General features: G+C 33.3%; 1 protein-coding gene across 1 annotated transcript; it reads left to right on the top strand.

Moving 5' to 3' along the window:
- The first annotated feature begins 248 nt into the window (after positions 1-248).
- On the top strand, positions 249-16,846 carry LOC139495094 (serine-rich adhesin for platelets-like). The gene is made up of 11 exons (XM_071283245.1): positions 249-306; positions 3,036-3,089; positions 3,831-3,907; positions 5,082-5,162; positions 5,751-5,874; positions 8,281-9,090; positions 10,021-10,149; positions 11,125-11,307; positions 11,988-12,218; positions 13,317-13,727; positions 15,488-16,846. The coding sequence occupies exons 1-11, from the start codon at positions 294-296 to the stop codon at positions 16,708-16,710; spliced, it is 3,336 nt and encodes a 1,111-aa protein (XP_071139346.1). The 5' UTR covers positions 249-293; the 3' UTR covers positions 16,711-16,846.
- The last annotated feature ends 129 nt before the right edge of the window (positions 16,847-16,975 follow it).

Here is a 16,975-nt window from a genome sequence, read left to right as displayed (position 1 = left end):
TTAGGAAAAAATCATACCCCCACCCCTTTTTGAAGTTAAATGGTAGTTTCCTTAAGTAGTTTTTCTCGCTGATCATAAGAACAAGTGTTGAATCTTAAATCAATTGATTTTACGTCAATAAAATACCGACAACACCGTTTATTATTATGACATATTCTTAAAATTAAATATTAAAATATTACAGTTTCTAATATACAACTATACCTATACAAATAAAGAGATAAGAGGCGTTTTAGTCATAGCAATTATATATCCATATAATAGCGATAAATGCTGGCCGGTTACAGGAGATAATGACGGTTAAAGGTAGTATGATTATAATTAGTTAGTCTAGACTTTCAAATTTTCAAAAAAAAACAAGTTTGGAATACTGATAGTTGAAAGAAAGCATATAAACTTGTATATTAAGTCAGAAGAAAAAGTTGATATAGAATTGCAAAGAATATTTTCCACAATAAATAAATAGATAGAAACTTAAATTAAATGAATTCTAAAAAATAATTGAATAAAATATTAAGAGACAAAATATAAATTTTACTTTAAGGATTCATTCAACAATAAGCTTATCAGTATTCCAAACCTTATTATTTTTTTTACACTATTTTTTCAGATAAGGGTGAAGGTTTGGTACAATTAAAACGTTTAAACCCTCTGCAATTGTTTGCACCTGTCCTAAGTCCGTAACCTGTTGTTTGTTGTTGTGGTTCATAAGTGTTTCTCGTTTTTTTTAATATAGATTAGACCGTTGATTTTCTCTTTTGAATGGTTTACACAAGTAATTTATTTGTGACCTTTATTGCTTGCTTTTCGGTGTGAGTAAAAACACAGTGTTGAAGAAAGTTTACTTTTATAAATTGTGACTTGGATGGATGGTTGTCTCATTAACACATGCGTTACTCATATCACATCTTCCTATGTCTCAATATACATAATTTGTCTATATCTGAATGTTAATTTTGTACTATTATGATTAATTATACTCCATGTTTTTGTTTTGTGGTTTTTTTTTGGAACGGGAGGGGCTGTAGTATATTTGGTTTGAAGTTTTGTCACTAGAAAAATATGACAAGTTTGATTTAAACTCACCATAGATACCAGGATAAAAATTTTGTATATATGCGCCAGACGCGCGTTCTGTCTTCAAAGACTCATCAGTGACGCTCGATTAAAGAGGTAAGAATAATTGTCTTGTAACATTGACCTGACCCATGAAGGGCTGCTGAAACCGTTCTTTTCAGCGGTAAGTGTTTAGAGCGTGGAACTTTGTTGTCTTGCTCAAGAGTTATTTCCTCAATATAAATATGAGAAGATGTGGTATGAGTGCCGATGAGACAAACTATCCATCCAAGTCACAATTTCACGAGTAAACCATTATAGGTCAAAGTACGGTCTTAAACACTGCGTCTTGGCTCACATCGAACAGCAAGCGATAAAGGGCCCTTACAATAACTAGTGTAAACGAATTCAAACAGGAAAAACAACTGTCTAATCTATATAAAACAAGAGTGCACACACTGAAATGTCTCGCCTTCTTTACTAATCATTGATATTATGTTGATAGTCCTAAGTATAAAGCTTTATAACAACTGTCACATAAACTTAACATTAACCAAGATAGCTAAACAAAGACCAATGAACCATGAAAATAAGGTCAAGATCAGATGAACCATGCCAGGCAGACATGTACAGCTAACAAAGCTTCCATACAACAAATATAGTTGACCTACTACTTATAGTTTAAGAAAAATAGACCAAAACACAAAAACTTAACACTGTGCAATGAACCGTGCAATTGAGGTCATGGTCAAATAAAACCTGCGGAACTGACATATAGATCATAATATATTTCCATACACCAAATATAGTTGACCTTTGGCATATAATATTAGATAAAAAGACCAAAACTTAAAAACTTAACTTTGACCACAGAACCATGAAAATGAGGTCAAGGTCAGATGACATCTGCCAGCTGGACATGTACACCTTACAATCATTCCATACAACAAATATAGTAGACCTATTGCATAAAGTATGAGAAAAACAGACCAAAACACAAAAACTTAATTATAACCACTGAACCATGAAAATGAGGTCAGGGTCAGATGACACCTGCCAGTTGGACATGTACACCTTCAAGTCTTTCCATACACCAAATATACTAGCCCTATTGCTTATAGTATCTGAGATATGGACTTGACCACCAAAACTTAACCTTGTTCACTGATCCATGAAATAGCCGCTGCCGCCGCCGGATCACTATCCCTATGTCGAGCTTTCTGCAACAAAAGTTGCAGGCTCGACAAAAAGCGAGAAACATGAATTGTATGAACCACATTAACAAGCGACAACCACTCAACATCAGGTTCCTGACTTAGGACAGGTGCAAACAAATGCAGTGTGTGGAAACGTTTTAACAGGCGTCCAAACCTGAAACAGTAAAATTACAACATAGAAAGACACACAGTAAAATATTGATTGAAATTGCTCAAAAGACATATTAACAAAACAAGTTAACATACACTGAACGAATAAATTTGATATAAAATGATGAAAATGAATGAATTCCGTGAAGGCCATAACTATGAAATATATAAATTATTTTAAAAGCTCTACCGTGCTATTTTAGCAATGAGAAATGAAATACTTAAATTCGATACAAGTGATAGATAGACTTTCACTGTATTAAATTTGATTTATGTTTATATACAGAAAAAATAATATTCGCAGCACTAAAATGCAATGATTTAGCAAATACTCTGAAAATAAAATTCCTATTTCAATTCTGTATGTAAATTTAAGAATCTGACCTCTTTAGGAAAACATTGGAAAAAAATCTGTGTTTTCACTTGTTAAATTAGAACCGAAATACCGCGGTTCCTCAATGACGATTCAGAACTAAAAAATTCAACTTCAATATTCAAAACTGCAGTGTTAAAAATGGTAATAATTGCCATCACCAAAGCTTGAGACTTACTCATGGAATCCCAAGCATGCACTTTCAATGGTGTTTTAATACTTTCTGTACCTTTTTGCAGGTCTGGTTATAGCAACTATCATTTTTGCTTGGATTGCTCCATCAGAAGAAAGAGGTAAATTGATTCCGATTGTTATTTAAACATATATGATGCCCCTCATGGGGGTGTTAAAGTAATCACAATGATTTGGCCAATATAAACACATAATCATTAAAAAAAGAAAATACAGTCCTAGATTATCAAATAATCATGAATTATTTTGTCTGATAATCGAATAATAACTATAAAAATGCAAGTAACCTCATAATCAAAAACACCACGAGGAGGCTCATATATATTAAAAATTTGAAATCAACGTGTTGCTTTGGCTTTTATATGACAGCTAATGAAAGTCATTGCTTTGAATCGTCAACCAATGAGATTCCATGTTTATTTTTAAGGAACCAACGAGATTCTTTACTTTTACAGAAAAATATACCAAATTGTTTTTTATTCGATTGTAGCAACCGTGACCCTAACCTTTAACAGATTGAAATCAATTGTTTTCTCCAATCAAACACAGTGGTCAAAAACAGTTTATGAGTTGCTTGGATCTCGATTTTTTGTTGCCGGGAATGAGTTAAAGTCACTACATAGTATCAGACCGCAAAAAGAGACATCGAAAACCTATATAAAATTTGAAAGTTAGATGCATTTTAAAATCACAGTCATAAAAAAACTGACAAAATTTTTCAGAAAAAAACATAAATAATGTACAATTTTACTATCTATCTTTTGTGTATTACTTACATCAGTTTATATAGTACTTTAAGTTTCTGTTTAAACATGTCTAACACGTGTTATCATTTGCTGCAGGACTGTTCTGCTACACGTGTTTTAAAGCCAGGAATCCAGACCTTTGTCATGCTGACACACAATGTGAACTAGAAAAGGTAACAAGTATAATGACTGATTTAAGATCGTGGGTGGTTGTAATAAATTTTTATACATTTTTACATATTAGGAAGCAAATGGCTGTACCAAGTCAAGGGTATGAAAGTCAGTTTTTGGTGGAAAGTAAAAACACAAAAATACTGAACTCAGAGGAAAATTCAAAAAGGAAAATCAAAAATCAAAAGGCAAAATCAAAAGTCCAAACACATCAAACGAATGGATAACAACTGTCATATTCCTGACTTGGTACAGACATTTTCTAATGTAGAAAATGGTGGATTGAACCTGGTTTTAAAGAGTTCGTGTTGCTCATACTTTAGTTTTCTATGTTGTTTCTTGTGAACTATATTTTATTGTCTGTTTGTCTTTTTCATTTATAGCCATGGCGTTGTCAGTTTATTTTCGATTTATGAGTTTGACTGCTCCTCTGGTATTTCTCGTCCCTTTTCCATTCGTTTGATGTTCTTGACAATTTAATTTTGCCAATTGATAAGGGACTTTCCGTTTTGAAATTTCCTTCGAGCTCGTTGTTTTTGATATTTTACTTTTTTATATCGCATTTGAATATAGCACCAGATTTCAGATCAGGGTTAATTTGCTTGTCTGTTCCCACGGGAAGATTGGACGAGTATATAAATTCTTTGAATTTGTCATTTGATTTTGGACTTGAATTTTCCTTGGAGTTCCATATTTTTATTTTACTTTTTGCATATCGCCATCTTTGTTCGTACGGTGGAGATATTTATTCATTTTGCATTTTAGATGAATTTCTCGCTACATTGAAGACCTGTTGGTGACCCTCTGCTGTTGTTTTTTATTTGGTCGGGTTGTTGTCTCTTTGACACATTCCCCATTTCCATTCTTAATTTTATAATTGTCTGAACCTTTAACTGGTCGACTTGGGTGCAGGTGTTGTAATTAAACAATGTTCTCCTTGCATGTTTAGGTAACAGATAGACAAACTCTTCGAGTACGTTCGTCCTTATCATATATCTAGTCGCTTTTTTGACCCATCAAAGAACTTGATTGGAAATATCTTATCCGAATGAGTAGGGTTGACAGAATTATGTTTTACTTGATGTTTGTATATTATCTTTCAATACGTTTATCCATCTATACTATTTAAACTAGGTCACGTTTCCTGAATTTCATTTATCTATTTATTTTTTTCAGAACGACCAACTTTGTGGAACTCGCAGATACATGGATATATATGGACATACAACATATGAAAAAGGATGCGTACCTAAAGTAGTGAGTACAATATTTCACTATATAGATTGTGCATTCATACGACATCAAATACATCATAGTTAATCAAATGGAGAAAAGGCGCCATCACTGTAAAGGGGGAGGGAGGATTTATTTGTTTTTTTATAATGAATTCTCAAGTCAGATCTGATCCGCTTGGGTTGCGTTTCCAATTTTTTTTCACTATTACGGAACGATAAATTAGTAGGAGGTTTAGCAAGCTATAAAACCAGGTATAATATAAATAATAAGTCAGAAATACTGTAGTTGTTTTACATTTGTTCGGTTAATTGTTAACGATTAAGCTTGTCAGTTTGTATTGACCTGGAATTTCAGTTCGCTTGTCAAAGTTTGAAAAAACCTCTTCATTTATATGATACAGCTCTTTCTACTTTCTACTAAACAATTCGAAAATATATTATGGTTTATACCATTTAAACCTCTCGCTCAATGCTATTGTATTTAAGCATTTCATATCTAACCCTCTACACAAATTCCTAAATTTACAGACAAACTTAAAGAGTTAATCAATATTTTGCTTCAATAGAATATTTTGATACAAATAATTTAATGTTTTGCACTTTTTATCAGATGTGTCCGAATTCAAGAAACATCGCCCAGTTCAGTCCGGTCGGACGCCGTCGCCGTCGCCAGGCCATTGACGTCATACAATGCTGCGATACTGATTATTGCAATAAAGATCACTTCAAACCAGGTATGAAGCTTTCACAAATATGTCAGACAAAGTACTATCGTATGTAAAGATAATAACACAACGTTGAATTGCTGTATCCCTATTTTTGTCATTTTTACCTATCATGTCTGTTTATTTTGTTCACACAGCGTTGTCAATAAAATGGAATGTTATACGACTGTCATACAAGTGGGAAGTTTAGCTACCAGGTTGAAGCCACCATTTTTTTACATAAGAAAATGCCTGTACCAAGTCAGGAATATGACATTTGTTGTACATTCGTTTGATCTGTTTGAGCTTTTGATTTTGCCATTAATTTTGATTAGAAACTTTCCGTTATGAATTTTCCTTGGAGTTCAATATGTTTGTGAATTTTGTACGTCCTCTAATAGGTAATGTAATGACTCCTTTCCAACCGTTTAAGGTCATTCGCGCACTGTGAAAATAAATTTTCCACTTTCTTAATTTGGGAAATTTTGACATTGTAATAGACCTTGATATCACTATTTTAGCACAACATTACAAAAAAAAACATTAAATTATTTACACTCTTTTGTTTAAAACGAATGACAAAAAATATAATTCTGATGTTTACAATGTATATTAGTTTGAGAACCAAAATCGTTATTTTAAAGTACCGAAGCATTTCTACTAACCGTGTTTTAATAATTAAACACACCCATTGACCTTGTATGTAAAATAATAAACACGCCTACTGACATGACATTTAATATACAAGGTTTCAATGTGTTGCTTGTAACGAATGACATTCTTTTTTTTTAACAACATTATATATTTATTCACCAAATATGCTTGTTACATTGTTACACCAAGAAACCAAGCTTTTCTTGATGTATCCTGTTATATTCCACTGATTACCCAGGTTAGTAATCAGCTGCTGGTATTTATGTATATATAATAATAATATGTATAAATTTCTTGAAATACAATTGTACAACATTTTAATGCATTATGTTTTATTCTATTCAATCGTCTAAACTTCATTTTAGTGACTTCAGTAAAGGATTAAGTTTCATTGTTCTGTTTTCGTTGTATCTTTTAATGTATTCTTGAACAAAAATTTTATAAACATTTACCTTTGTCAATTTCTGATTAGATACATAATATGATTTGTATATAGAAAAACCTAAAATTGTTAGGAAATAATTCAGACCAAAATAATTTGTGTCAAAATTTTTATATCCAAAGACTAATTGCTTTAACGATACTCTAAAATTGAAATTTGATTATTTGATTAACTCATAAATACTTTTCCAAATAATTTCTAAAATTCGACAAAAATTAAAAAAAAGTGGTTATAATCTTCTTATTCGTTACATACATTACATAGACTGTCATTCTTCTGTGTCCATTTAAACAATAATTGTTTTGTTGGTAATATGGATTGTAAAAGTTCCATTTATATATTTTTAACTTATTTTCTTCTAAATAATGAAACATGAAAACATATAGTTGGTTAATACCAAGATTCTCATCAATTTGTAAAATACGCATCCATTTCCTAACACCAGTTGATGATTCAGTTTTATTTTTACAAATTGACTTATACAATATATTTGTTGAAAAGCTTGAAGCCTCAATGTAATTACCGTTCCATGACATTCTCAATGCTCTTCAACTCTGTACATCTTTGGCTTTAAAACTATTTTGATCTGAGCGTCACTGATGAGTCTTATTTAGATGAAACGCGCGTCTGGCGTATTAAATTATAAGCCTGGTACCTTTGATAACTATTAAACACCACTCGGTCGATGCCACTGCTCGTTGACGTTTCGTCCCAACCGAGGGTATCACCAGCTCCAGTAGTCAGCACTTCGGTGTTGACATGAATATCAATAGAATGGTCATGTTTATAAATTTACTGTGTACAAAATTATGAATTTATCGAAATACTAAGAATTTTCTAATCCCAGGAATAGATTACCTTAGCCGTATATTTGGCATAACTTTTTGAAATTTTGGGTCCCCAATGCTCTTCAGTTTTGTACAGCTTTGGCTTCAAAACTATTTTGATCTGTCCGAGCGTCACTTATGAGCCTTATTTAGACGAAACGCGCGTCTTGCGTATTAAAATATAAGCCAGCTACCTTTGATAACTTTAAGAAGTGTATAGGAGGTTACACAAATGCAAATATTCTGACTCTTCAGTACAAATGGTTAAAAAGCACTCTGAGTATTCGAAATATTAAAGGTGGGAAGAGACTGAATAGCTTGCGCCCATAACTGCTTGAGTATTTTTTTATGATACACACAATGAAATAAATCTAATAAAAAAACCGTCTTCAAATGTCTTTGGTTTCTACTATAATATAGATAAGAATATAAAAACTTATGTTTGGTCTCTTTTGACTTAGATTACTAATTCCTTTATGCGTGCTAGCATAATTTGCGTGCTTCTTATTTCAGCGCTTACGACTCCTGTTCCTGATGTCTCTACAGGTTCGTGTCAGTCAAAAGATGTAGAGCATTGTACAGTTTGGGCAAATGCTATGAAATTGGACATTTGTAATGAACAAATAGTGGCGAATCATTTGTGTCGTCATTTTTGTGGACGCTGTGGTGTTGAAGTTACAACTGATCAACGAGAAGTGTGCATAGACGACCCAATATGTCCGGTTTTAAGTAAAACGTTTTCTATATGTTCAGACGAAAAGACAGCAGTGAAATTATGTCCGCAAACCTGCAAAAGATGTGGTGACTTCTTGCCTTCAACAAGTAGCATGCCTTCTGAAAAAATGACTACTGTAAAATCTATGCTTACATCACAGACAGCTGGCACTAATGAAAGTACTGCATGTAAAGATCTATTATCGCGATATAATGAGAAAATCATTTGTAGCGATAAACTTATATCAAAATTATGTCCAATTACTTGTAATACTTCCGGTACAGTGCAGTCATCCATGAACAGTACAGACATGCCAACTTCCGGTGGAGCCACTTCTGACGGAACAACCACTGTCTCAAACAGGATAACACCAATAACTGGGATACCTAATTTCAGTGGAAATGGTTCTTCAAATAATTCAAGTGGTATAACAAAAACAAACAACAACACTAGTCCTACTACATCTACAACCAGTTTACCAGTGAAAACCCACCCACACTGCCGTGACCTTGACCCAAATTGTCCATATTTGCAAAAAAGTGTCAACATATGTTCTAATGCTGAAGTTGCCCTCGATATAGGATGTCACCTTACATGTGGATATTGTAGTAAGTTAAAGTTTTTCTGGCCGTTAAAGAATCTATAGGATTGCGGGTAATTTTATTGTTCATACTTCAAAATGAAAAACATGTCATGCCATTGGTTAAATTTACATTGATAATGACGTTTTGAACCAATCATTAGGTTTAAGTGTTCACTTTTGAAAATATTGCTCAAAATGGAACTATAACTAAAAGTAGATTTAGGTTATAAATTGTTGAAAAAAATGTATATTTTTTTTCTACGTTATGTTAATCTACATAGTTTAAGAAACTAACTGCTTGATTAAATAACGTCAATTTTAAGATACTATTACCTCTTTAAGTTGTGAATATACAATTGAATGAAAATAATACTTTGTAATTTCGTGCGTCGAAAGAGTTCAACACGTCCAATCCATAAACTTGTTGAGAAGCATGACAATGACTGAGTAAAGAAACCAAATAAAATATAAAAGTTTGTAAAAATTTTGTCGAAATAAAATAAACTTAACTATTGTTAATCATTCTAAAATATTTATGTGTGTCTTAAATCTTGCCATCTGGAAATTGACAACAATTATCGGTTGAGAACAAAGATGTACAACAAATTTCAAGTTTCCAATTGTGAACTTTCCATTTCTATGTAGCAACATTTCAGCAGCGTCTTTATTCGAAGTAGATATTCCAAGTACACGAAATATTCCAGAAGTTACGTTTCATATCTTTATTTTCTTGAAAGATTGTTGCTGCTGAAGATTCCGAGTGGTAAAGATTAAAGTTATCCATTTGAAATTAAAGTTTAAAGGACTCCACCATTGTTTGTTTGACCGTTACGATATATCAGATACAGTACATACGATCATGTATTGCCGGAATGTGAATTATATTGCATACAAAAGTCGACACTTGTATCAATGTTTTTATGTTTTCTTTTTTATTTCAAATGATTTTCTTTAGGTAACCATTTTCCTTGTGCTGATTTGGATGGTTCGACAAAATATTGTCAATACGAATCTAGGGATGTTGTCTGCTATGATGAGCAATCAGTAATTAAATCTCAGTGTTATGCTACATGTGGACGCTGTAGTGAGTATATGTGTAACTTGTAATTAATCAACTTATACGATATATTTTGGCCTTCAGCATCAGTGAAAAGATCTTATTTGTCGAAATGCGTATCTACTACAGTAAAATTGCATGGTACAGGTACCACTTGGTCGATACGTCTGTTTATGGTCTGTTTGTTCCCAAAGGTATCACCAGCCCAGATACATCGGTTCTGGCAGGAATATACATGTATATCAACATTGGTTAACAAATAAAGGCAAACAACAGTATACCGTTGTTCAAAAGTAATAAATTGATTGAGAGAAAATAAATCCGGGTTAAAAACTAAAACCGAGGGAAACACATCTTCTATAAGTGGAATACAACAAAACAACAGAACACTGAAGTTCAACATTAAACATACGACAATGCAATTTCAACATTAAACATACGACAATGCAACATACGACAATGCAAGTTCAACATTAAACATACGACAATGCAACATACGACAATGCAAGTTCAACATTAAACATACGACAATGCAACATACGACAATGCAAGTTCCAACATACATAGAAACGAACTGTTAAATATCAACTGCCATATTCCTGACTTTGTACAGGATATTTTAGGAAAAAATGGTGGGTTGAACCCGTGTTACATAATAAAAATGAATATTGATTTAAGACATGTCTTTTTTCAATGATTTAAACACCAAATAAAAAGATAAGAGTGCATGACAATTTTTGCAGGTAATGAAAAAACTTTCCATATCGTGGGCAATTATGCTACCTCTTCATTTAAGACACATCGAAAAAAATATAATCAAAATACGTAGATTTGTTTGTCTATTTGGAACTGAAGACAAGGAGCACTAGAGGTCATTTGTTTTGGGGCGTTAATAATATATTATTTTAATTCTGATTAAATCGTTGCTGTATATGCTGCGTTTGCTTCTCTTGTAAATGTAGTTTTATAATATTTGTTGATCTTCATTACATACCTTTTCAGATTTATTCTGTGATATCAACCCATTATTATGCCAGCCTATCAAAACGTCAACGCCACCTGGTGATAAAGCCTGTAAAGACCACGATACACAACATTACTGCAAAGATATCAACATTGATGTGGACTGCTTCAACGAACAGCATATAATTACTTCCGGTTGCTTCTCAACATGTCATCGTTGTGGTGAGAAACATTAAGACTATTTAACGGATTTATTATGACATAAGCAACACGACGGGTGCTACATCTACTTACCCTTCCGGAGCACCTGAGATCACCCCTACTTTTTGGTGGGGTTTGTGTTGCTTATTTTTTTGGTTTTCTAACGTGTGTCATGTGTACTATATTTTGTCTGTTTGTCTTTTTTTTTTATATTTCCTGCCATGGGTTTGTCAGTTTATTTTCGATTTATGAGTTTGAATGTCCCTCTTGTATCGTTCGTCCCTCTTTTAAATGAATGCCAACTTATTTTCGCGAGCGATTTATTTTTTGCGACTTTTGCGAGTAAATAAATTACGCGAATTTAACCCGTCGCGAATATTTAAAACAAGAATCTACCCTTATTCAAAAGCATCAAGTTTAAATATTCATGATAACATAAAATAGCGAAATGAAATCGCCGTGAAATGGAGTAGGAAGAGCTTACAGCAAAAGTCATAATAGTGGGGAAATTACTGTAAATTATTTTTTTAGGAATAATGGAAATTCACACCTAAAAATGCACAACCAAGACCATGCATAAAGAAAAAGAAAAAAACCAAAAAAACGTGCCATGATAATGTTATCGTTTTATGGTCTTTAGACATTGTCCTCATTTTTCTCTCCTATTGTGCAGTTTTGAAATAAATCTTTCTTTTAACTAGATCTGGATCCAAATTCTGGTGTAACACTTCCTGTGGTTACAATGGATTCAACGGTTGCCTTGGTAACCAAAGAACCGGGAAACTTTCAAACGATTCCCTCTGGTGACAAGTCATGTCTAGACCACGAAAATCAGCACATGCACTATTGTCATCTTCTAGATAAAGATATAGTGTGTGAGAACGAATTATACATCAAGAGTTATGGTTGTTTTTCTACTTGTTCTCGCTGTGGTAAGATACATAATCACTCCTGCATCTTAATTGATCATATGATCCTTTAAAGGAGCCGAATGTAGATAGATAATTTTTACAAACATTCGTAGGGATCAAAGTTTGAGCATACAATCAAATGAATTATTACACATAAATCACATTTAATGATTAGAAAGATTATAGTGATCGAAAAAAATATTTAGATAAAAGCATGGATTAACGTTTAAACAAAATAACATATTTACAATGTCACTGACATACCATTAAGTCGTTTTAAAGCCACTGTGTCCTGGAGAAACGTTTTTTTTATATAGGTCGATAAATATTGTCACTGCACTCGATGCTGGAAGGACGCCCTAAAGCTATGTGATATTTTATCCCATGTTGAAATGTTTTCCGATGGAAAAAAAACAACAATGAAAGCAATCTTCCTTTGCTTTGGTTATCTTTTCATTTGCAATCACGCGTCATAAATTGACACACAATAGACCTATACCTATTGGAGATAACAAATGTTTTAACAACATAACTCATGCAAAGTTGAACTGAGAAGTATTTAGCTATTTGTTTACGTGCGGTTGACTATGTTGCTCTTTAGTTGGCCGTTTCAGAAATGAAAGGACTGTGGGTAATTCAATTGTTCGTACCCCAAAATGAAAATGTCGTCACGTCATTTGCAGAATTTGAACCAATCACGATGCTTTGATGTACGCTTTTGAAAATATTACCCAGAATGCATTAGATTCTAAAACGGCGAATTTTTTTTCGGTTCACATACATTCTTCCTTAGCTTTCAAATCAACTCATCATAGATACCAGGATTGAAATTTTGTATTGCACCAGACGCTCGTTTCGTCTCAAGACTCATCAGTGACGCTCGAAAAACAAAAAGGTTAAACAAAGTACAAAATTGAAGTCAAATATTCAGCTTTGAGGCTGATAAAGGTAAATCCAGTAAAGCGATTCGGACGCAAGCATTTCATAATGTGTTGGTTCATTTTTTTGAATGATGACAAAATACTTTTTTTAAATACACTACGTTGATAAAATTAATGTATTAAGTACAGATTATTATTTTTCTGTTGTCATTTGTATACTTGATCTTGCTTTCAATAGATCTTCTAAATTCACCAACAACAACAAATAGTGAACTATCAACAAGTTTGGAGACCACTACCATTAAAGATGAAGCAACCTCAGAATCATCTACGACGAATGAACTATCGACTACAGAAGAATGGTCGACTACCGACGCCGAAATATCAACAACAGACGAAGTGTCAACAACAGACGACGTATCAACCACAGAAGAGGTGTCAACCACAGGAGAGGTGTCAACAACAGACGAGCTTTCAACCACAGCGGAAGCAACGACTGAGTCAATCTCGACAACAGAGGAAACCACATTAGAAGCGACAACCGAACAGACGACAGAGTCTATGACAACAACTGTTGAGCAAACGACAACAGCTGAGCAGACGACAACAGTAGATCCTTTCGCAGCATGCAAAGGTCCTATTTCAAAAAGTAAGAATAAGACGAATTTTAATTCATACATTTTTGGGGCCCTTTATTGCTTGCTGTTCGGTATGAACCAAGGCTCCGTGTTGAAGACCGTACTTTGACCTATAATGGTTTACTTTTATAAATTGTGACTTGGATGGAGAGTTGTCTCATTGGCACTCATACCAAATCTTCTTATATTTATTGTATTCAAGACTGTTTACCAATGTTTTTATTCCATATCGCGACAACTGCATATTAATTGGCAGTTGGACCAATCATAGCAAATGACGCTTATATCAGGTTACGGCTTTATTCTTAATTCTTTATTAGACAAAAAAAATTGGAGGAAAACTGATTAACCATTTACTAACGTATCAAAATTGGTTATATTTTATAAGGTATTCATATTTTTTTTTAACTTTATCGATTTTTTTGTTAATTGGCATTCGAATTGTGAAATATTCGAAATTTGTAATCGCAAATGACATAATAATTGCAGCCGACAACTTATTACTTCTATCAAAATTCACCCATGTGATTGAACAAATAAAGGCAACATCAGTATACCACTGTTAAACATTTTGTTGAGAGAAAACAGATCTGGGTTACAAACTAAAACCAAGGAAACACATCAACTATAAGAGGAAAACAAAGAACAACAGAAACACTAAAGTGCAACAAAAAACAAAAGACAATGCAACATACATAGAAACCAACTATTCGATAACAACTGCCATATTCCTGACTTGGTACAGGAAATTTAAAAGAAATAGTAGGTTGAACCTGGTTTATGTGGTTAGCATAACCTCGTGCTTTATGGCAATGATACATTTACCGCAAAAATGACAACAAAGAGTATCACAGCGATGAAACATGGAGATGTCGTCAGTTTTTTTTCAAACCACGCTTCTTTTAATATAATATTCATAGATAATTTGATTTGTTGACATACTGGTTCCCAGATATTATCTCTATGTTTCATCTCATAGAGACATAACTTCGGACTGTAACAACTATAAAAACATTATATTGTGGTGAAAGATAAATTCTGAAGTAGGCAAAATGTAAAGGTAGGGGTGGTACATAATTTTAGTAAAAGTTTAAACTTTACAACTTCAGGGCATATACATGTTGAAAATATGCCGCACAGGCCCGTTATGTTGAGCTTTGAAAAGAAATAGGAGCTTATCAGTTTTCCATTCTAGGATATAATTTTTCACGTAATTACACCTTATGTAAGAATCCGGGGTTTTGATTGGTTGATAGCCAGTGTATTTTTCACCAATTTACTGTTATCAAATGAATATCGTTCATATTTAACGCCACCGGGGTATTTGCTAAAGGGATATGCCTTTTTTACCCTCTCTGCCGTGGTATTTGCCAAAAAATACTCTATCCGACTGGACGCTTGTAACGTCACGATCATCCATGCGTTTTATTACATTAACATTCGGTGTAATTAAACAGATATATCATGTTCTTGAGGGGTATTTGCGAAAAATACCAGTCTTGAGAATGAATTTCCCTCGCCTTGCGGCTCGTGAAATTTAACATTCTCTCGACTGCTTTTTTTCGCAAATACCCCTCCTTAACATGATATATCTGTTCAAAACAACATAGTAAAAGTGTCACAGTTTTATCCGCAAAGGGAGTTCCTATGGGAAATTGCATTGTCTATATTTACAGAAATGCAACCTGTAGTTTCTTGGAAATGGTCTTATTTCATATTGGTACTAAAACTTATTGTTTATATGATCAAAAGTTTAACATTTATTTTTTAGATACTGGACAATTTTACTTGATGCGTAACAATGGTTTCCTTAGTTTTATGTCAACCTTTAAACTACATTTATCATCGTCTAAAGTTAAATGGTTAGTTATATACAACCCTGATATCGGATTATGTCAAAACATATCGATCTTTAATACTTCACAAGTAATCGATATTCCATCGGAATTCAAAGTCACTAGAAACGAAATTGAAAAGAAAGGAGTACATATACTTACATCAAGCAAAACTGATTTATATGCCTTATATAAGGATACGATAACCAATGAAGGATTTTTTGTTTTACCAAAAGAAAAGCTATCAACTTCGTATGTTATTCCGTCTTTCGTCCCTTCTGGGGGTGGAGAATCGTTTATCGGAATCGTTGCAACATCCGTCGATACAGACGTAAATATAACATTGAAACTACTCGACAAGACTGAAACGATTCGCTATAACAATACAAAGTATGGAGATGGTGATACAATTTCCATTCTCTTACCAGAAAGGGGAACCCTTGAACTTTCCAGTAATACTGACCTCACAGGAACGATAGTCAAATCGAACAAAGATATAGGAGTGCAGTCTGGGGTTGATGGTGCAAAAGTACCCGTGAATAGTGGTTTGATGAATCAGTTATTGGAAATGGTGCCTCCAGTTAAAGAGCTAGGAACGTCATTTTTTATACCACCATTATTTGAGAACAAACAATTTATATTACGTTTAATCGCTGCACATCCAAATACATCCATCACTCTCCTCGGCAAACATTTCAAACAAGCAACAAAAGTAGTAGACAAAATTGGGGGTTACATAGATATCAACAGCAACGACTCCATCAAAGTAGAATCTGACAAACCAATAATGGCAGTTTATTATCAACAGGGTGAAACTAAACCAGTCGTACCTTTCATGGTTATTATCAAACCAGAAGGAAAGCTGGGAGGGGTTCAAGAGTTTACCATTCCAAATGATGGGTTAAGACATCATATCCTTATTACCACCAAGAGTACTGAATATCCCTTTCTTCAGATTGACGGCAAAGGTTTTATTTATAGAAATCCCCATGTGTACGATACACAAAGTTTAAATTCTTCCTATGTTGTTGCAAGGACAGATATAAGTCCGGGACATCATACTATCGGTTCGTCAGTCCCGTCTTTCATAAAAGTCAAACCCGGAATTATCATCTACGCCGATTCCGACAACGACATTGGGTACGGATACCCTGTGTAAATTGTGTCCAAAATGTAACATTATACGGATATATGTAGACTACATTAGTAAATCGTATGAAATACTAAATACATTTTTATCATATCTTTTGTATGTTATGCATTTTTAATGAATTTTTATTGTTATGCATTTTTAATGCTTGTTTATGTTTAAGTATATTATTTTTAAACTTCTCTGTAATATAAAAAAGAAGATGTGGTATGATTGTCAATGAGACAACTATCCACAAAAGACCAAAATGACACAGACATTAACAACTCTAGGT

The sequence above is a fragment of the Mytilus edulis genome, chromosome 11, assembly GCF_963676685.1.
Source record: "Mytilus edulis chromosome 11, xbMytEdul2.2, whole genome shotgun sequence".
NCBI classification, from domain to species: domain Eukaryota; kingdom Metazoa; phylum Mollusca; class Bivalvia; order Mytilida; family Mytilidae; genus Mytilus; species Mytilus edulis.
The sequence above is the reverse complement of the archived record's forward strand: the minus strand, read 5'-3'. Positions and strand labels throughout refer to the sequence as shown.

What these genes read in the sequence shown, in the direction of transcription:
- LOC139495094 (XM_071283245.1), top strand. An exon ending in CTCAACATGTCATCGTTGTG is followed by an intron (nt 11,308 to 11,987) that starts GTGAGAAACATT and finishes TCTTTTAACTAG; the next exon opens with ATCTGGATCCAAATTCTGGT. An exon ending in CAAAGGTCCTATTTCAAAAA is followed by an intron (nt 13,728 to 15,487) that starts GTAAGAATAAGA and finishes TTTATTTTTTAG; the next exon opens with ATACTGGACAATTTTACTTG.